Here is a 22587-nt window from a genome sequence, read left to right on the forward strand (position 1 = left end):
TGGGACTCCATCCGCTGCTCGGGCAGGTGAAGCAGCCTGTCAAAGGTGCGCCCCTCGCCTGCGCCCTGGGAAGCTTCTCGCGGGGCCCGGCTCGCCATGAACGCCGAAGAGCAGTATTACGCCTCCGGCAGCGGCGCCAGCCACTCGCTCTACAAGGAGCCCTGCGCCTTCCAGAGATCGCAGCCCCCGGATTACAACTGCAGCCCTCCCGCCTGCCTGTACATGGGCCGGCAGCAGCAGCAGCAGCAGCAGCAGCAGCAGCCGTCACCTTACGCCAGTCTTTTGGGAGGCTTGGATCAAGGCAGCCCGCCGGACATTTCCCCCTACGAAGTGCCGCCCCTCTCAGAAGAACCGGGCATTCCGCATCTCCACCCCCTTCCCCCCCACCATCCCGCTCAGCTCTCTCTACCGCCGCAGGAGACCCTTCCCTTCGGAGAAGGGACCGAGGCCGGGGTGCTGGAGCAGCCCAGAGCGCCGCTGCCCTTCCCTTGGATGAAGTCGACCAAGGCTCACGCGTGGAAGGGACAGTGGGCTGGCACGGGTAAGGCGCCTTCCTCTTCTTTCTGCCTAGGGCCGAAGAAGAACGCCTCTCCTCCGTCCCTCTCCCTTGCCTTTTGCGAGGACCAGCCCTTAGCCATCTCCAACCCGGAGGCTCCTTCGGATAGCATGGACTACAGTTTTCATCATCCTCAGTCAGTGCCTGGGCTGCTGATTGAGGAGAAAAACGATTGTAGTCCAGCATATCCGGAGAGCGCCCAGTTCAAAAAAGCTGGCCAATCAAGAAAGAGGGCTTTCTCGTTGGATGGAGTTGGTGAATCACCATTTAAAAAAAAAAAAAAAAACAAATCCAGCCATGCTTTAACTTAATGTTAAAGTGTCTCTGCAAAGCCAGTCTTAGACATTAGTTAATAGTTTAGTGTGATGTGCAAAGCTGGGAAAATGGGTTGAATAAATTATGGGTAAATGTCACTTAAGCGTAAGGCTGTGGTGTAAATACAGCCATGGTGACAGTATGTTCTTGTGCCTGTTAATCCTGAAAGGATTCTGATGAGCTCTTGATAATTGCCCAAATTGAAGCCAGGAGTGAATAGGTCAGAATGCCACCGAAATTTAATGAATGGTGCCTGAATGTAGAGCACTGGAGTTCCTATCCAGGGTCCTGGAACTCTCATATGAGTTGAAATACAATTTCCATCATTCCCAGACAAAGTGGTTGTAGAAACTGAGTTTTGCTACAACTTATATAGAAGGTTGGCCCCGTAGCTAATATGATCAAAAGAAACTTCCTCTAAATTCATTGAGGCTATCATATATAGAAAGTAACACAATACAACATTGTATTTTTCTTTGTGTGATTTGCCCTGCAATAAATCTTTTTTTTTTTAACTCAAAAGTAAATCCTATCCCTAGGCCACTTAAAATAGCATGCATTGAAACAGGGGGATATTCTAGAAATGTAATAAAACAATGATTGACTTTCTAGAGATTATCAAATCAAAAACATTGAATGCCAACAGACTAAAATAAATAAGGTCATGTAGTTGTTTTCAAAGCACTCTGCCATGCTTTCAAATGTTAAAGCAGTGCCCTGTTAAGTAGCCTTAGTCTCTAGATTAAATGGAAGTTTGAGGATTCATTTAGAGGTGCACCATTTGAAAGCCACACAGCCCTTTGCACTCAGAAAATCTTGAGTGTACTCCCAAAGACCTTGTGTACCTTTTGGTGTGAATGAAAAGAGAAACAGTGAAATTCATGACCGGGGAGTAATTGTTTTGATTGTACAGTAGTGCGGTTTTAATTCAAGAAACATAATGGAGTTTTTGTTTTGCGCCCATTCACTACTCTGCAGGCCACTCCAGTGTTAAGGGTGTCATCACTCATCCTGGTAAAAATTGCACACTTTGCCTTAGTAAATTCTCTTCTTTCACATTGTGGTAAACTCAGCCTGCTGTATGGTTCCCACAGAAGGGCTGTGCTCTGTTGTACCCCAATTTCAGCCTGTCCTGCTTCACAGAATGAGGCTTTCTATTTCCTGGTTGAAACTGGAAAGACACTTTATATAGAGAACAGTCTGATTTTTTTTGCAGGGAGCTATTGAAAGCAGAGAATGTGCACCACCATCATTGTCGTTATTATCCATTTTGTCTCTCAAAAGTTTTATTCGGGCATTTATCAAAATGGCAGCACCTTTCCCTTCTCTGATGCAGTTAGAAAGAGAGGAGGGAAATCCTGCACTCTTAATTATCAGTGCTGCAGAAATATCAGCCTGAATAAACACAGTGACACTTATTTTTGAGTATCCATGTTTAAGATAAGTGGAATCCTAAACTCCAACAGCCCACGGTGACTTTGTCTTTCCAGAATAAAGGCTTTTGGAAAAAGACTGGGCCACATTAAGCCTTACTTTCGTGGATATGTTTAGTCCTACAAAGCACCATAGGAGCCCAATTAATAAATAAGGAATCAGATATGTCATAATAACTGGCGTATTTATTATCATATAGGTTTTGTGGGGCCCGCAGTTCACCTTCAGTGGCATCTGATGAACGGAAGTGTAGTTCACATATTTATTTGTAAATCCTTTAAAAATATCTTGTGAATGTCCTGAATGTTCATTTACTGCAATGTGAATTAAGACTTTGGAAGGAATAAATGAGGCTGGCAAGATTATAACTGATTATATTATATTATATGTAAGTAATAGCATAGTGAAGGAGATTACTAATGAACTGTTGAGTTTGCATTAGAAGCCTGGAGTTGACTCTCATATTAAATTTGCCCTTGGTCTATATTTGTGTTCATATCACACTTGTTTGGGATGCATCTGTAAAAGAGTCTTTGATTGAAGTTTGTGGAGACCTGCTCCAGTCCTTTTTATTTGCAATTCATTGGGGGATATGACTTTAAAATAGTTCTGTAAGATATTTGCTCTGTACCTGGGCACTTGCTCACACGTTTTAATTTTTTTAAAAAAGAAAAGGATTATAAGAATATACCATATGTTATTCTCCTGTATTTTAAAGTACTGTACCTCTTTGAAAGGATTACATGTTAATTACATAGACTTGGGAATATTAAATTTTTCAGCGTGGGGAAATTCAGTTTTAAACTCTGTCTTTAAGAGTGCTGGGTGTGATATTCATGACGCTATATTTTGATTTTAAAACAACTTTTGCAGTTTTTAAAGAAACATTGAATCAGTGTATTCCATTCCAAGAATCGGAATGGTTTTTAGCTGTCAGTGACTCCAAGGAATTTGCTTTAATTGATTGTGCTGATAAAAACACATCGAGGGTGGGGAAAGAAAATGATGAGGTTTTCTCATGTAGTTTTTGCTGTCCAAAAATGTGAATCAAATTTGCTACCTGTCCAGGAAAAAGGACAATGCCGAGGGATCCACTTTTGCAGCAGAAATGAGGGACAAATAGGAAGGCTGGCTGGCAAGGCCGTTTCCCTGGCTGCCTTTGGATTGCAACCTAGTAAAAAGCGACTATATGAGGCAGGGCAGAATTGACTCTTGCCCCAGCCAGGGGAAGAGAGCTTAGTAGAACCCGGTTCATTACCTCTGCAGAAGATCGGACTGAGCTGCTGCTCCAAACCAAGATCTTCTCAGGGCTGCCGTTATGACCAAAACATGGAGGTTGCTTTGGAGAGAGACTTTGTATTGATTTTACCTGAAACTAATGAAGGTTGCGCCTGGATTTTGTGAAGACTGTCACAGAAATCGGGCAGACTGATTAAGAGTCCTTAACATGTTTGCCAAGGAATAACCCTCTTAAATACATGGAGCTGACATTGCAAATATTAAAAGTTTGCACTGTTGACAGAAGAGTCTGGATTATAAACCTAGTGCATTTATTTCCCTTGTTTTGTGTTAATGGATAAAGGCCCGTCTATATCTTTTAGGGGCAAATTCAATGTAGTGCAAAGTGACAAAGCTGCAGGCACCAATTTACCATTGAATCCTGCTGCAATATAGTTGTAGAACTATAGCAGACAGATAAGACGGTCTATGAATCTATGCTTAGAAGAAATGTTGAGTGCTGATTCCAAATTTATTTGCATGAAAATTACAATGACCTGTTTCAGCTTCTAAAAAAACGTACATATACACATGTCTGCATTCAATGAGAAATAATAAAAGAAGTTTCAACAGGATCCATGAAATTTCATGTGCAAACACATGTTGTATACTCTAGTAAGATTTCAGAAAAGGACAAGTGAGAAGCTCTAACTGGCCCTTCTTTGAACACAGATGCCAGTCTTCTTCGGACTGAGCGGTTTGGAAGCTAATAAGGATTTTTATGCCTACCGAAGCATCAGTTATTAATGTCTATTTAACCAAAATTGAATTAGGATCAGCATTGATAGGATCAGAAGTTCTGTCAAGGCCTTGGCATCTTATCCTCCAACCCATCCATCTAGGAATAGACCCATTTAAATCCAGTGGAAATCCCTGGATCTATTTTAAGAAGCTGGCAGCTTGGAGTTTTGGGTTTTTCATAAAAGTTCTGAAAGTGGAATTGACCTGAACTTTTTAAACTTTCATTCATGGAAGAAATGTCCTTAAAATGAAACCAAACAACACACTTTTGCAATTAATCCCATTATGTCCTCCAAGGGCTTCTCCTTCCTAATAATTCAACTGGATTGCAGTTTATTTAAAGTTCAGCGAAAAGTACGTGGAAATGCGCCGTTACGCGGCGTCAGTTGCTTTTAAGAAGGCCTCGTGGGATCCACCAGGAAACCCAACCATAATCCAAAGCAGAGCTGCTTAGCTAATGAAGGTCCTGGTGTCCATCCGAGAAGGCCCAGCAGAGACAGCAACGGTACTTTTTGTCTTCAGAAACACTCGTGGCACCGGAAAGGCGGTTGTCGCACACATTGCAAAGCATCACAAGCTTTCGTGGACCTCAGTCCCTCCTTTCCAGTGTGAGTGACCTCCAAATAAACCGCTCAGCTTCTTTTGGAATTAAGGCCCAGAGGCCAGGAGCGTCCATATCTGGAAACCGCCTTGGGGTAACAGACGGCCAAGCCTTTTCTCTTCCCTCGGCGCTAGAAGCGAGCGGCGCCCTTTCTGACATCATCTCCTTTCAGTTCTCCGGAAGGAACCGGACTCTTCAAACGCGGCCGAGAAGCGCCGCTGCTGGCCGGCAGAACCGGCCTGACCCGGGACGAGCGTTGGCCCCGAGAACAGCGCAAGCAAGACTCGGGGCTGCTTGGGCTGTCAGGGCCTCGCCTCCTGGGCAGCCGGGGGAGTTGCCTGGCTTTTCCGATCCGGGGAGACTGAGCCAAACGCCAGGAAGGGCAGTTGGGGGGAAGAGCGGATCGGTCTCCTGCCGCACAATGTTATCGCGCCCTGCGCTCAGTGGGTCACGCCTTTGGGCAAATATTGCATTAAGGGCTTTGTAAGAACAGATAGGAGACACAGGGGCGGGAGGGGGATGCCTGCGTTTTCTTAGCTGGGAGAAACCGTTCGGGCAGACTTACTCTCGCCTGTGGCCCGTTCAGTTAGGAACCCGAATAGAATAGAATAGAATAGAATAGAATAGAATAGAATAGAATAGAATAGAATAGAATAGAATAGAATTAGGAATAGGAATAGGAATAGAATTAGGAATAGGAATAGAATAGAACAGAACAGAATAGAATAGGAATAGAATAAGGAATAGGAATAGAATAGGAATACGAATAGAATAAGGAATAGGAATAGAATAGAATAGGAATAGAATAAGGAATAGGAATAGAATAAGAATAGAATAAGAATAGTTCTTTATTGGCCAAGTGTGATTGGACACGCAAGGAATTTGTCTCCAGTGCATAAGGTCTCAGTTGGGGGGGAGAAATTCTGTTTCCTCAAAAAGCAAAAATACTGAAAAATAACAAATAGACTAAATTTAAGTGTGTATGTGGGCCTGTTTATATAGTTTTAAGTCGTACAACATGTGTTTTATGTGAACAGTAGTGTTATTTTTAAATACATAAACTGAAATGCAATAAACTATACATAACATAACTTTTAAAAAAAACTTTTGTGGACTGAAGAGGATTTTGTGAGATGCCTTAAATTTCCTACATAGTTGGATTTACTGTAAGAGACAATGTACTAAGGATGATTAACTAGAAATAAATTCCTAGTAAATAGAATATAATCCATAATTTCAAAATATAATTAATATAATTTCTTTTTGAATAGTGGTAGTTTGCAACTAGGTATAGCTACGCAAAAGTAAGTCCCGTTGTAAAAAAATCCCACTGAGTCTCTGACTGCAGTACACTGCCCTTCCAAGACTGCGTCCTACTGATTTCAATGGATCTTTATTTATAAGTAGGCTAGAAAGCTTGATCTGCAGTAGCAAGGAAGAAAAATGTAGAAAAAATTAAAATAAGAGAGTAAGAGGGTTTAGAATCAGAGAAGTGCGTGCATTTTCCAGTGCATGAAGCCAGTACCATTGAAATATAACCAACACCAATTTTTCCTCCTGAAAGAAAAGTTTTTAGGTCTTTGGCTTCGTCAAATCTCCTTTTCCCCCACTGGAACATTTTTCTGGCAATGTTTCCCCTCAAAATCTGTGAGACATTTTCATTTGCCTTATTCAGAAATAATTCTCCCCGCTCTCTCAAGAGTATTCAATTTTGCATCCGTGTGGATGAAGGTTTATACTGGAGTTTTATTCTGAAACAACTTATTAAAGACAATTAAAGCTTAAAACATTGCTGGGGACAAACCCCATTGAAAGGAATGAGAGCCGAATCAGAGCATTCTTGCTAGCTTCCCGTTCATTTCATTGAACCTGAGCTGGATTATTTTCACTGGATGGTGCCTAATGCGTGCAGTCTGTCAACGGTGCCTTAATCATCTCATTTTATCCACTATATTTTAAAAACTGCCTAAATAAGACTACGTTGGCCATGCGATGCCTTCAAATTCATCGGAGAAGGCAATGGTGCTAGGAACGGTTAGTGGACAAAGAGGAGGGGGCTAGCAAAGAACTTGCTGACTTGATAATATCAAATCTGATGCAAAGTTGAACATACAACAATTGAAAGAAGCTGCATTTGGAGAGCATTTGCCTATAAAGTCACCAAGAGTCAGAAACAACTTAATGGTTTAAAACAACAACAACATTTTAAAATCTAATTTCTTGCGGGGGGGGGGGGAAGTGTGATAATTGATTCTCCTTATTGAGACTTGGTTTGAGAAAAATGCATGCTTTTATATCTCCTTTTATATCTAAGGGCCAGGATTTAAGTAACTTCATTAAATGAGCTCCTAGGCTCACGTTTTGCTCAACCAGATTCCAAGCTACAGTCCATATAATAAACAAGTTTTTAATTTCCTCCCTGTTTATTTTTCCAACACACAATGGTATAATGGGAGATTCCAAAGTCATGTCAGGTTTATTCTGAAAGAAGCAAAATTAAAATGATTATATTTGATGATTCTTTTAGACCCAAATTGTTTTTTTCCCCCATGACATTTTTCCTCTAAAAATGTTAGCCATGAGATATTGGCTAAATACTCAAATACCTTTGGAGTATTTACATATAGCTAACGTGGGACAAGAGGATATAAAAACAAATTAGTCTTACATTTTGAAAGAATTTCAAAAGCATTTTCATGTAAACCAGGCAAACACAGGGTGGTGTGTTTTAAATTGTTCTGGGTATTTGTTTCACAGGTTAGCTTCTCATTTCATGAATCTGGAAACAAAACAATTAAAACAATAATTTAGATCTGATACAGTTGCTCACTCCAATAGACTCCGTATGGCTTACAAAATATATTGCTAATTTAAATAATTAAAAACATAAACAAAATGAAACAAAAGCTGGATTAAAATAATAATTAATAACTAAAAATAAAAACATAATAACAAAAAACAAAAACAAAAAAAGCATCTTGCACCTGTGTGCAGGCAGGCACACACACACATTCCTCCAACACATAAGCCCAGGTCTGAGACCAAAGCCAGGATTTAAGGATTTTTCAGAATCCTAGAAAAAGGGCACCATCTGTATCTCTAGAGGGAAGCTGGTCCAGAGGATGGAGACACACACACACAGTGAGAAGGCATGCTTCCTAGATCCTGCAAGATTGCAGTATTTAATAGAAGAGAGTGGGAGTGCACCCACTCTGTCTAAAAGTACCCATATAGGTAGTAATAAAGGCAGATAACTGGGCTGCATGACATGAAGAATTTTAATCAGCACCTTGAATTGTGTCCAGAAGCCAAATGGCAGTAGTGACACATGGGCATGATGAAAAGTACCCATTATTGCTTATTCACTACATTATGTCAACCATAGTTTCCTGATAGTCTTCAAGGGCAGTCCCATGTAGAGTGCATTGCAGCCATCCCATTGTGAGGTGTTCAGGGTGTGAGTGACCACCTACAAGATCCAAAATGTATGGTGCAATCCAGCCAACTCTTAAATAAATAAATGTTCCTCCCTGGGGTTTTTTTTGGGGGGGGGCAATTGAAACAGTCAATTAACAATTCATGCAAAGAATCGATATATCTTTTTAAAGCCAAAATCTATATACTGTACAGGATGCATTACTGATGACTAAATCCTCTTAATAATATGTTTATGGGTATATGTCCATATGTGCATGCATCACCATTACTTGAGAATATTTACAACAGTTAACACTATCGTACTGAAGCTTTCATGAAACTATCATTAAAAAAAACTGCAATAAAAAGTTGCAAATTGAAAACAGGCAGGTACGGGAGCTGCAAGAAAACCAACGCTGACATTTACCAATGAACATTTCAGGGAAATATGACTTGCATTATTAGCTAATCAGTGAAGTTTACAACAGAAGATATCATCCCTGCTTCCCAAGATGAGAATTAATGTAGAGTAGTGTTTTTCAAACTTGGCAGCTTCAAAGACGCATAGACTGCCATTCCCAGAATTCCCCAGACAGCATTCAATTAAGGGTGGAAGCTTTAATAAATCCTGCTCATTCTTGAATCCCATTTACAGAAAGGATGCCTGTTCAGAGGCTTACTCAAAGGAAACTGTATCTAGGACTTCAGCTTTAATTAACTACTTTCTGAATTCATAGGGATTTGTTTCCTTCCAAAATGTTAGATAATTAGTTTGTTAGTGCTGCAATGTTGAGTGACTGTATTTGCCTAAACAAAATCTGTTACTGAACTGTGGTGGCAAAGGGTCTGTCAGCCACTGAGGGAGTCTTTCTCAGCTGCCTGCTTTTCAGGTGTTTACAACTACATTGGCCATTCTTCCTGAGTTTGTTACCTTGTGGACTAATGGGAGTTATGCTGCAAAATATCTGAAAGACACCAGATTCTGAAAGTCAGATGTCCTAGGAAGTAAGAACGACAGACTAGTCTCAGAAGACTAGACAGGAGCCAGATGAAGCAAAAGAGTCACTGAAATAAACTGATTTGCAAATTTGGCAAATAAACCTTGATTAACAGGATTTTAAACAATTTTGTAATTGATTTTAAAATATACAAAGATCAGTCTGTTCAATTACGTTTTGCAAAAAGTGATTTTTAAAATCACTTCCAATTTACAACCCAGTGTTGGTCAGGCACAGAATCTCAGAATATTAATGAAGTGTTTTCCATGCAGTATCTAACCTAAGTCAAGGTACATAATATGCTTGCTCTATATTTTTGTCACTTTCTTTCTTTTTATTATTTTCCTTCTCTTTTTCCTTCTATGTTAGTTTGTATTTTAATGTTTGACTCTGAAATTTAATAAAGATATATTTAAAAAATTGGCACCAATTTAATCCAGCAAGGTCGGGCTAGCTTGGTGCTGGATCATTTTCCAGGTAGCAGAGGCATTTTGTCATATAATGAATTCCTGACCTATCTAAATCAAATGCTTCATGCGGTTTTAAAGGTGGTGGATCTGGACAAGCACATAAGGGGCAGCCTGTTTTATCTCTCCATTTTAATCAAGGTTACAGTGTATTTATATCAGTATTTCCAATAGGAAGCAGTAAATTACAAACGAGCGGTTATATTTTCCATTGCCACAAATATATGATCATTCCAGTAACTAACCAGCCACTAATTTGCACTTAAAAACATTCAACTCTGCTTTTATGAGAAGTTAATTCATCTCAAGGAGAGACAATGTGGGCGAGTCAGTTCAGTTGTTAGATTAGAATCTGAAAGACCTGGAGCTTCCCTTATACTGGAGAACAGAAATTTGTGGGGTCACTTTGGTCAATCCTATTCTTTCAATCCAACCTTCCTTGTAGTGTGATTGTTGTGGATGAAAATAGGAGGAGAGAACTCTTTGTAAGCCTCCCCAAGTTTACGAATGAAAGGTGGGATAGAAATTTAGTAAACAAGCAAATCCCAATATTTTGGTGCACAATCTTACTGTTTTATGACCAATAATTTGTCCATCAATTTACTTCCTCAAGTTCTGTTAATCTTTCTGCCTCAATTGTATGTCCAACGTTAAGTTGACAATCAGTTCATATTTAATTTGACGATGGAAGAATATGTGTGTTTTTCTTGCACTAGACTATATCATGTATTGGGACGATTTTAACATCTTTATAAGAAAATGTTTTCTAAAAATTCCTACTCTTGAATTCACTTATGTAAACGAGAGCTCCACCGTAGGATAATGTTTTAAAAGAAAATGTGTTGGACCTCTAATTTTATGAATAAGCTTTGTTTATAGGCTATAAACTTGTTCCACCATAAATATCCCAACTAATACTCAAAAGTTTTTGAAACCTATAAATTATCAATAGATATTTTCTTGAAAATTGTTGACTGAAAAAAAATATTATATTTATATATTATGTTGAATTATTGGCACATGGTTGTTTTCCGCATTATTTTGGTCAGCGTATGGCATATATATTTTTTTTTTAAAAAAAAATCGAATTCTTTTTAAATTTAGCGGCTTAAATTCAAACCGACAAGTGTTTAATTTTTACGTCCCGTTATTCCAATGGGACAGAAAACTTTAAAATGTAGACTAGCGTGTGAATTCATAACAGCATCAAGCTGTCTGTCAGGACCAGAATAATTGCAACTGTTTCAAGTTACTAGCCGAACTGGAGAAATAGTGTGAAGAAGAACTTCAAGTTACTAGTCGCGTTGGAGAAAAAGCGTGAAGCAATCGCAACTTTCTGAGGAACAGCGATTTGTTTATTCATCCTTATTCTGAGCGGTTTAATTAAACTCAAGCCGCGCAATATCTGTATCTATTCACATCGTTGTAGTCGCCCAATAAGGAAAAAAAAAGCCTCCCTCTTTGGCGGGATCGCTTCAAGCAGGGTCTGCGCTGCGTTTGGAAGCGATGCCTGGGAAGGGGCCGTGGCGCAAAGCCTGGGAGCGGCCAGGCTACTCCGAAGTGCGAGGCCACCACGGAGAAGGCCTCCTCCGCGACCCCCTTCTTTGCACTCAATAGGACCAACCGGTCTTCCTTACTAAGTCATCAGATACACGCTTAAGGATGAAAGTCAGGCTCGCCGGCCCTTTTTCGTTCCCTTGCTCGCCTGTTTATTGGCCGCCGTTTAAACGCTGGAGAATTTTGGGGGTGACACTGGAGGAAATCTATTGTCGCGATAAATAAAATCCATTTTGGTTAACTCCGTTGGTTTGCGATCGCCGCGGCACTGAGAACGCACTCTGAAGAGCCCCAAGCCGAAGGCTGCCGCCCTTCACTTAGGGCAGTGTTTCCCAAACTTGACAATTTTAAGGCATGTGGACTTCAACTCCCAGAATTCCACAGCCAGCAACGCTGGCTGTGGAATTCTGGGAGTTGAAGTCCACATGCCTTAAAATTGTCAAGTTTGGGAAACACTGCCTTAGGGTGTAAGTCCCATTAAATTCAGCGGGTATTGCTCCGGGGCAGACGAACATAAAGATGCGTAGCGGACAGGAGAACTTCTAAGGTCACTTTGCCCTTCGTTTGCAGGACTTTGGTAGAAAAACCTCAAAGGGAAAAAAAATAAAGGGGAAAATAGGCGCAAAAAAAAAAAGCCCAGATGTGGACCCCCCCCCGATGGGTTGTTCTGGGGGCAAATATTATTTTTGCCTTCGTAGTACTGTAATCTGTTGTTACAAAGCCAACCAACCAAGTTTGTTAGGATACGCGCCCCTCCGCATTGTAACCGCAAAGCGACAATGCGCGCTCTTCAAGACCCTGAAACTTTTTGCCAGAATAAATCTGATGGCTTCCAGGGCGCGATAAGATTCTTAAGTGCTCCGCTTGTCGAATCCATTCAAATATATATGCGTGCCAAACTGGAAAGCTCTGTCACCGTCCTACTACAACAGGGGGATGTTGAATAGCGGTGCACCTTTTTTGCAGAGAAAGGCAGAGAGAAAGGGGCGGTTAGACACAAAAAGATCAGGAGAAAGAGGCTTTAAATGTTAAAATAAAGGGCGAAATTGGAAAAAAAAATTGGTTTTAATTACAAAAGGATTTCATGAATGGCATGATGCATTTTTAATTATAGTTGTGGTTCGGTTTGGCTTTGTACTAAGAAATTCTATGCAGATTTTCCCGGATATAAGCCCTTGAATTCTTAAAATAAATAACCTCTCCCCCATCCTACTCAGTTTAGAGAAGTTTCTTTTACTCTGTATTCGTTTTGCTTCTTCCTATTCAATTGAGGTGAAACCAGATTATAGACAGCCCGAAATACAGCTAGCAGATGGTTTCGTTTTCTGCAAGGCTGTATGAAGGCAACTAGCTGTTATAAACTACTGTGGTCCTGGTTTGTCATTGAGGTGGTTATATGAATGTGGTCTCCAAGCCAAGGTTAAGCACAATGTCAAAATTGTATCCAAAGGAGAACGTGAAGCACGTGCTTTTATCTCAGGTGTAATATGAAAGGACAACAAATCTTTTATAAAAAAAATGTTTTATGGGCTGCCTCCGATCAGCAAATAAGGTAATGAGTCCTGAGAAACGTGAGCTCTGGGCGATTGAATCTCGGCATGTCCTCTAGTCTACTGTTTCACTGCAGCTACATAATTTGTCTCTTTGAAGAGGAACACACACTTTCCTCATTATGTTTTAATAACATATATGAGAGCCAGCTAAAGACATCAGCTAAAACCCAGGAGACTGTGAGTTCTGGTTCCACCATAGGAACAAAGCCAATTGAGTAACCTTGGACCAGTCAGTCTCTCTCAGTCTTAGGAAGAAGATTTTCCACTTCTGAAAAATCTTGCCAGGAAAACTGCAGGGACATATTTGATCCAGGTAGTCTCTGAGAGAAAGGAACTTGAATTAGATTGAATCAGAAATGAACTTGAATTGAACTGTACAGGAGGGGGGAAATGACATAGTGTTTAAACTCTGGGCATCATGCAAACACCACCTCACTGCCTCCCATCCTTGTTGTGTTTCTTCATTAATTAACCCAGGAGACCAGGCAAATGCAGATTGTTTATAGCAATACATCCATTTCACATGCCTAGAGACTAAATGCCATTAGTCTTCTCAAATGGAGAACAAGGGAAGGCTTGAAATAGGAAGAATCCCTTGTTACTTTACTTGAACAGGAAGACTCTCCAAGAAATCCTAGATGAGAAATATTTTGAAAACTTTGGTTCTAATGGAGTTTGGTGTAAGAAACTGAGGTGGAGAGAATTCTACTGAATGGGCAGGGCAGAAGAGGATGGAATAATAGGTGTGAAGGGAAGGTGGATGAGTGGGAGATGGAGGGAAAAGAAGGGAAGGAGAGAAGGAGGAGGGGAATTGGAGAAGGAGGAGGAGGAAGAGAAGGAGAAGAGGTGTTTCCAGGGTAAAGAAGCAAGCAGAAACTATTCAGACCAAGAACACTTCAAAGCATAACAGTTCAGGATGAAAGTCAACGATGTCCATAGAAATCCAAGATAGGAAATATTTAATATAGAACCGGTTACCAGCACCAGTGTACCTTTCCCACTCTCAGAAAAAAAAAAAAACTCTGAAATTGGAAAGGTGGGATGGGAAGGGAGATGGTTGCTGATACCATACAGAGAAGCCCTCCCTAATTCCACATTTCTTTGCAAGAGGAGAATGCATTGTATCTTGAATCTTCTTGATTTGAAAGGAGTTCTGTGCAGCAACTAAACTCAGATAATTCCATTTCTGAAGGGTGAGGGTGCATTTTAAGCAAATAACAATTCCCCCCTCTATTCCTTTCTCACAAATAGATATAGAGCTAATTGAAGCAGCTGCCCAAATACCAGGGTATTTTCTGTTGAGGAAAAATGCCAAGTAATTAGGAGTGGATCTTACTTTTATCCAGCAAGAAGGAATTTTATTCAGGGAACAAGTTACCTTCTTCTGATATAAATAAAATCTAATTGTAACAGATAGCCATTTTAGATGGCCTAATACAGGGGTAGGCAACCTTGGCTCTTTTGTGACTCGTGGACTTCAACTCCCAGAATTCCTGAGCCCAGCCATACTGAGGGGAAAGGGAGAGTTTCCAAGCTGAGCCATGCTGGCTCAGGAATTCTGGTAGTTGAAGTCCACGAGTCATAAAAGAGTCAAGGTTTCCTACCCTGGCCTAATAGATTCAGTTCTGTTCTCCCAAAGGCTAAATATCTTAAGTCTAGTTTAGCTCCTGATGCCTCCATGAATGCCTCTGTACAGTTTTCTTGGTAACGTTACAAAAGCGGGTTTTTTCCCCGGTTTCCCAGTCTATTCTTCCGCTTAGGTTTCCTGATGGTATGCTATCCAAATACTGACCCTACTTAGTTTTTCATGATCAGTCGAGGTTAGCTATATGGTGCACAGAGCTACGCTTAATCAGTCGGCAGACAGCTCCTCTTTGTGACTTATAGAGCGCTCCTCGTGTGAGGGCATTTTTTTCTTCCCAAACGATTACAAACAAACAGCAGCTAAGGCTCGGGGCGTTTCCCATATTGGTCTCAGGTTTCTAGTCCTTAAGATGCACCCCGCGCTCTCGCACCCCGGCGACGTCTGACTCTCGTTCTCCCTTAGGTGGCTCCTACGTGGTGGAACCGGAGGAGAACAAGAGGACCCGGACAGCCTACACGAGGGCGCAGCTGCTGGAGCTGGAGAAGGAGTTCCTCTTCAACAAGTACATCTCCAGGCCGCGCCGGGTGGAGCTGGCCGTCATGCTGAACTTGACCGAAAGGCATATTAAGATCTGGTTCCAGAACCGGAGGATGAAATGGAAGAAGGAGGAGGATAAGAAGCGAGGGGGCGCAGGGGGCGTCGGGGGCAACCAGGAGCCTGAGCAGGACTCCGCCGTCTCCTCGGGGGAATTACCCGGGAAGGAGGAAGGGCAAGAAGACGAGTCCCCCGTCGCCAAGCTGCTGCTCCCCGCCAGCCCCACCGTCTCCCCCCGTCGGCCCCCGGAGACGCGGTGAAGCGCGTCGAGGGCCAGAGCGCCCCCTGGCGGAGCCCTCGCGCCTCTCGAGCGCCTCTGCAGGGAGAGGCGACCGTAAGGAAGAAAGGCTTGTACATTGGACTACAACTCCCACGAGAAGTGAAGCTCCTGGGAATTGTAGTCCGACGCAGCTGGTCCAACGTACCAGGGTGGAGAGGAAGAGGAACAAGAGCCATGCCCCTTCCCATTTGCCTCTACTTTGTTTCTCTCCCCATTTTAATCCAGTTTTGGGAGGTTTTTTTTTTTTTTTTTAAGATTATTTTCAAGGCTTACGAAGCTGGTTAGTTAAATGATTCCTCCATGTGATACATATTTAGCCACTGACTGTATTGGGGAAATGGGAGGAGAAAGGAAAGATTTCTCTTGCACTGGATAATGTTGAAGCTGTTATATTTCCTGGGTAGCCCCTATGCCCACTAGGCTACCTAGTTGATCTGTAATGTTTTCAAATTCTTCTAATTAAAAACACAATGGGAAGCCAGCCTGTTGCAAAGCAAAACCTCAAACATAATCTTCCTTTCCAGCTATGCCTGAACTTTCAGAGGCCGCCTCTGAAAATAAAGCGGGTCAGTGGTTGCAACCTTGGAAACTGGGGGAGAACTCGGAGAGAAAACCCATCACTTCCCCTTCAATTAAATTTTATGAGACTGTGCATGTGAGAGGGAGGGAGGGAGGGAGGGAGGGAGGGAGAGAGAGAGAGAGATGCCTTTCAACTAAAGCTGCAATTCAATAGACACTGACTTGAGAGTATGTTCCTCTCACAGAAGGCAGAGATATCTTCAATATATGGTGAAAAGTTAAGAAGAGGGGCTGTGGCATGCGAATGTGTGAATCTCCATTTGTTTATAGCAATAGCACTTAGACTTATATACCACTTCACAGTGCTTTACAGCCTTCTGTAAGCAGTTTACAGAGTCAACATATTGCCCCTAACAATCTGCGTCCTCATTTTACTGACCTTGGAAGGATGGAAGGCTGAGTCAACCTTGAACCAGTCAGGATTAAACTTCTGGCAGTGGGCAGAGTCAGCCTTTAATGCTGCATTCTAACCACTGCACCATCACGGCTCAGTGTGCATTGCACGTGGAAAAAAACCCCAAAAGGTGGCACTTCTGTTGCGTGCTTGTGGATGCTATCTGGGCTTTTTTCTCCATATCCTGTTGTTGACACACCTGAGATAGGTTTGAGATCTGAGATCTCTGTCTTGAAGATTAGGAAACCTAAGGAAAAATAAAAAGGTACCATGACTGGCAATCTCCGCCTCCTTGGAGACCCTTCAGGGTTGACAATAGGAACTTTTCAGGGTTGTGGCAGCATTAATGAGTCTGCTCCCTATCCTGGTTGAGATGGATGAGACATCAATCTGAGCATCATCTCCACAGTTTCCCAGTTGCAGCTTGTGGATTCCTTATTGCAATGCTTCCCAAACATTATCGCCCAAAACTGCTTATCAGAAAGTCTTACCAAATTTTGAGAACTGGTTGTAAAATCCTGTTCTTCAATATAACTTTGAATGGTCATAACTTTGGCCCCTGAACGAATGATCATAATTCAAGGACTACTTGTGTATTATAAAAACAATATCATTGAATGATCATTACGTCATGTCAATCAATTACCATTGGTAATTTTGCCGATTTTCATCTTTGGATAAATACCTTAGAATACTTTGGGAGATTTTTTTTTTTTTAGTATAGTTCAGTACACGAGGCAATGTTTAAGTCAATTTAAACGTCCCTGTTGTGATGAGTAATGAACTCGTATGTTGTTAAGGAAAAAACACTTTTACCCAATTTTGGGCAATTTACTTAAGTTTGGGAAGCACTGTCTTATGGACATGTCCCCATGATATTGCCTTTGTATCATCCTGCCATAACTAAGGCCCCCTAACCATATTTAGTTTATTTGATATTAAAGTGGCCATTCCCATCTTTTTTTTCTGACACAAAACGTGATTTCTCACACTTTGGCAATGGTTGTAGTAATGTAGCAGAGAGGTACCCAGCTTTTACTAGATCCTACCCTTGTTATTGCTACGGGGTTTAATCTCCTGAAGAGAAGAGAGGGCTCAACAATGCATCTTCTCATTTACTGAATGATTCCATCAAAAAGTTCTCTATTTCTAGGCCACATATATAAACCTGAAGTAATGCAAGCCTTTTGCTACTTGTCCTCTTTTGGAAAGTGATGGGAGCTGTAGGTGTTTTTTTGTTTTGTTTTTGCTGTTCTGGCAGTAGAAGCAGTGGAGAAGAGGCGCTTCAGTGCTAAAAGTGGCCTGGCCAGAGATGTGGGGGGGGGGGGAGTTCAGCTGCCTAGGCCTGTCAGCTGTTTTAAGGAAAATGAGGAATACGGTGTTTGAGAGTGTGAGATAGAACGGGCAACATGAGCAAAACTGCAAGTACAAGAGAGCAAAAAACTTCAAAAAGCAAAGATGGTAGCCATAAGCATGTGATCAAAGCCCCACCGTTTTTTAAACAGTCATTCAGTTGCATGGTTGTAACTGCCTGCAGAAACGATGGTGCACGAGAGTAAATATAGGTATGAAACAATGTGAAAGAGCACAAGAGAGAGTGTGCAAAAATGCCTGAGTGAGTATAAGAGCAAGCTAGCAAGAGAATCAGAAAGCAGGAAAGAAGAGAGAGAGAGAGAAAGGAAAAAAACAGATTGAATAGAACAGTAGTTCTCAACCTTCCTAATGCCGCGACCCCCAACCATGTGGTCGTAAGTCGAGGACTACCTGTATTTCCCTGCGGGCAGGGCAGGAGGAGGCGCGCACGCTCCGCCTCCTCTCCTGTGGCTGGAGCGCACGCTGGGCAGGCCGAGAGTGCATGCCGGGCCCCACACGTGCCAGCAACCCTTCCTGTGCCCGCTGGCCTCCCACCTCCCACCCCTGGCCCTCTTTTACTTACATTTAGTAGTTGCTCAGCAGGGAGGGATGGAAACGTCCAGAAAGCTCGCCTTAGCTGCAGACAACTTGCAGCACCTTTTGCAGACTGGAATTTTTGGCAGGCTCAGCAGGGCAGAGACAGCCTGGACAATTCCTATTGGCTTTTGAAAGCCAATAGAATTAGTCTCTATTCAAGAGAGTCTATTCTATTGGCTTTTGAAAGCCAATAGATTCTATTGGCTTTCTAACGCCAATAGAATAGAGTCTCTTGAATAGAGTCTATTCTATTGGCTTTCAAAAGCCAATAGAATAAGAGGGAGTAGCACAACTAAGGAAAAGGGGAAAAAAATTGGCGGACTGGGTTGTTTGGCAACCCCCGTGAAATGGTCGTTCGACTCCAAATGGGGTCGTGACCCACAGGTTGAGAACCGCTGGAATAGAATATATAGAACATATAATAATTGGGTTGGAAGGGAGCTTGGAGATCTTCTAGTTCAAGTGGATGAGTGAATAAGCAGCAATGCAAGAAGGGCAAAGCGAAAATGAGTGTGTGAGAAGCAATCAGTGGACCATGCTTGTGGTGGGTGAGGGCTTCTTAGGAATATTGGATATATTCCTAAAGAATATATAGAGTATATATATATATATATATATATATATATATATATATATATATATATATATATATATATATATATATATATATATATATGAATATAGGAAAGGAGAGCCTTCTCTGTGTTACCAAGAAATGGAGCCTCAACTCACCCTACTGATCAGGTTCCTATAGATAGGTAAGCCCATAAACCTAGCCATCTGCCAAAACTTACCTTCCTGTATTAAACCTGGAGCAATAGCCCCACTAAGACCTCAGTACTAAAGCAAACAATGCCAGCGTACTTTCTACTATCTCATGGGCTGTAGGAAGTCAAATTAGTGTTACATGCAATGTTCAGTTCATTGGAAGACTTGTTGGATTTGTTTTCAAACAAGTCTGGCTCATTTTGGTTTTTAAAAATCAAGGATATCAACTATGAAATACCTCTTAATGGAATCAGAACCAACTCAGAACCATTGGCAAGGAGAATTGGCAATCTTGGACTTACGGTTTAAGAAAAGCAGCATATTCTTATTAACTTAGTATTATTGGACATGAAGATTCACTACTGAGAGTCAACCTGAAGGCATTTTGAGCAAATCTCCAAAGTGAATCAACCTTCCCGATTGTATTGTTGATTTGGTTTGGATAATCAGATCAAATTGGATGCTTCTGAGTCAGTCCAATTATTCAGTGGCCTTTGCAAAAAATATTTTTCTAAACAGAATTTTCTGAATTAAATTAATTTTTCAAATCAGATTAATCTTATGATCCACTCAACAAACTAAATCACATCTATTATTCAAATAAGATCAGTCTGATGATCTGAACTGAGAATTCTTTTTAGAGATTTAAAGCATCATCCATTCACAGTTTACATCATCACAGTGAGGGTTGGATGATGTTATAACAGACTAGTGAGGAAATGGCCATAGATAAAGGTCACCACTGCTGCTGGATGGGGATCACAGGCTTCTTTAATCTAAGCCCCTCAGTCAAAAGCCCAACACACCCAAAGGGCACCAGACTAAAGCAATCAGGAGAGAAATAATAAAATGGTGTCTTTCATGGGGAGCAATCCTGAATGCTCTGTGGGAATTATGGGTGCTGGAATCAGGGCACCTGGAGAGCTAAAACTCTGATCCACCCAGAGTTGGTGGAAAGATGGGCAGCTACATAAATGTTTTAAATAAACAGAGAGCTAGCTCCTGCTTTGACTTGAAAATAGCATCTGTTAATATTTGCAGGACTGGGAATATGGAATATTAGTGACAACCTTGCTTCTGTCTTCCTTTATGGAGTGAAAAAACATCCCCTTATTATTTGGCTGAAAGTTCTGAATTAGTCCCACAAGAAATGTGTCCTGGAATAGGCCTTATTCATCTGGGATGGAATTTTGCTCCAAAGTCAGAGGTTTCGCTCATGAGCTTCAATCACGTGGCTCTATCCAATGGCTGCAGTGCTGATCACATTTCCTGGAAAGATGAACAGGCCCTGTTGAATGCAGTAATGCTGTACTTCCTAACAAATAAGCCAAGGGGACACTGGAAGCCTGACCTTTCCCCCTTGCGTATGTTTAGTCTAGTGAAAAGAAGGACTAAGGGTGACGTGATAGCAGTGTTCCAATATTTGAGAGGCTGCCTACAAAGAACAGGGGGGCAACCTATTTTCCAAAGCACCAGAAAGCAAGACAAGAAAAAATGAATGTAAAATAATCAAGGAGAGACGCAACCTGAAATTAAGGAGAAACCTCCTAACAGTGAGAACAATCAATGGAACGGCTTGCCTTCAGAAGCTGGGGGTACTCCATCACTGGAGGCTTTTAAAAAGAGACTGGACAGGCACTTGTCTGAAATGATATGGGGGTCTCCTGCTTGAGCAGAGGGTTGGACTAGAAGACCTCCAAGGTCCCTTCCAACTCTGCTATTCTATTCTATTTCTTGAGGACTGAGTCTCTGCAAATGATATTTCCTAGGACTCTTCTTCACTTTCAGCATGTAATGATAAAATAGTCATGCTTTTTGGGGGGGGGGGCTGCGATCTGGTTCGGATGTTGTTCCTGACCCCCCCCCCCTTTTTTTTTTTTTTTGCCATGGATTGGTTTTGCCAATATTCTGATGGTGGCATATTCAAGGGATCCCTGGAGATGGTATTTGGGAAGCTATAGAAATGGAATAGATAAATATAAAACAAATAAACAAATTAATTTGCTTAATTCTGTTAGCTTATTTTGGACACTCTCTTCAGCCATTCTGGCTTTCACCCCAGGTCAGCTGTCCTCTCCATCTATATCAAGGGTGGGCAATTAATTTTCCAAGGACTGACATGAGAAACTGGGAGTATTATGGAGGGCCAAATCAATAGAGCTGTGAAGTTGCTTAGCCACACACACACACACACAGACATGCACACAGATAAATTGGGAAAAAATAGCAGCCACCTTCAAAATAAAAGCAACACTGGTGTATTGCATGCATGGCATACACTTATTTATATTTGATTTCTAATTGCCAATTGACCTCATGTGGGCCAGACAGGAGCAGCCAAAGGGCCAGATGTGGCCCAGGGGACATAAATTGCCCAAGTCTGCTCTATTGCTTAAGAAATCTGAGTTAATTTCACTGCCCTACACAAACCTGAACACCAACTCAATGCCTGCAACCTGTTAGGCTACTCTTAAACATGGATGCACATGCCTAAATGTAGCCAGATTTAAAACTGAAAAGCATTTGTGTGTGCCTATGTTTGTGTATGTTTGTGTGTGGGCGTGGTGCAGGGGAGGAGACTCCCTTCACACACTGTTAGTTGTTATACCAGTAATTTGATCTATTTTTGGAGCCGTCTATACAGAATATTTGTTACATTTTTTTCATTCATTTGGTTTTCACAGTATTTACATGGTAACTTGCAAACAACTACATTGCTATCAACAACAAAAATACAACAATGGTTATACATTTTTTTAAAAAAGTACATACATTATAATGTTTAAGATAAACTAAACACAAGAGAAAGGAGGGGGAAAGTATTATTTTAAAAGATGTATGCAGTACTTAGTATTCATATGGTGTTAATTTGGTCCTTAAACTTTTGATTAAATCTATTCCATTGGTGCAGCTTCCCATTTTTAGAATACAAAATGTCTTTTCAAAAATAAAAAAAATCATTTATTGTCCATTCATTAATAATAGGAGGATAAACTTCTTTCTGTGTACATAAGATTATCCTCCTTCTTGAGCCTTAGGCACGGTGGAGTAACTTTTTTCCATAGAATGCTATATTCATATTTTAGAAATATATTTTAACATCACATTTACATCTTTAACAGTTATATTTCTTTTCCAAATTATATTAACTTTTGTTATGATTTGAAACCAAACTGAAGTGATGACTAGACAAGACCATATCATAGAGTCCCTAAGTTTTGAACAATGCCATCAATATTATTGGATTCAAAAAATGGTAAATGAAAATGATATTTTCTGATAAATTAATGTCATTCTTAAATTATAAGTATATTTTACATTTCTTAAATACTGATTTTCCAAGTTTGGATATTTCAATTCTCTGTTTCACAGGTTAAGTATGTAACTTTCATTCTTATTTAAAAATTCTCTATAAAATATAAAATGCATCTCTTAAGATTGTAGGCATATCTGAGGCTACTAAAATATCTGGGCCATGCAGTTTTCTCATTACATGTTTCCCTTGTATATATTGCCAAGT

The 22587-nt window shown here is 41.0% G+C and overlaps 1 protein-coding gene and 1 long non-coding RNA gene across 2 annotated transcripts in view; one reads left to right on the forward strand and one right to left on the reverse strand.

Moving 5' to 3' along the window:
* On the forward strand, window positions 1-15994 carry PDX1 (pancreatic and duodenal homeobox 1). The gene is made up of 2 exons (XM_039356804.1): window positions 1-541; window positions 14965-15994. Exons 1-2 carry the CDS (start codon window positions 97-99, stop codon window positions 15354-15356), a joined length of 837 nt encoding a protein of 278 aa, XP_039212738.1. The 5' UTR covers window positions 1-96; the 3' UTR covers window positions 15357-15994.
* The window catches only part of LOC120314088, a 25689-nt gene continuing 10321 nt past the window's right edge, over window positions 7220-22587 (reverse strand). Inside the window, exons 2-3 of the long non-coding RNA XR_005558338.1 lie at window positions 7594-7704; window positions 7220-7406 (exon numbers count right to left, since the gene is read on the reverse strand). This is a non-coding gene — a long non-coding RNA (uncharacterized LOC120314088). The remainder of the gene's footprint in view (window positions 7407-7593; window positions 7705-22587) is intronic.

This window comes from Crotalus tigris, unplaced genomic scaffold, assembly GCF_016545835.1.
Source record: "Crotalus tigris isolate CLP2741 ecotype Arizona unplaced genomic scaffold, ASM1654583v1 scf7180000017573.2180621, whole genome shotgun sequence".
Classification (NCBI taxonomy): Eukaryota; Metazoa; Chordata; class Lepidosauria; order Squamata; family Viperidae; genus Crotalus; species Crotalus tigris.

Coding starts and splice junctions, on each gene's coding strand:
- PDX1 (XM_039356804.1), top strand. CDS start 97: ATGAACGCCGAAGAGCAGTATTACGCCTCCGGCAGCGGCGCCAGCCAC. Junction 542..14,964: donor GGGACAGTGGGCTGGCACGG/GTAAGGCGCCTT, acceptor GTTCTCCCTTAG/GTGGCTCCTACGTGGTGGAA.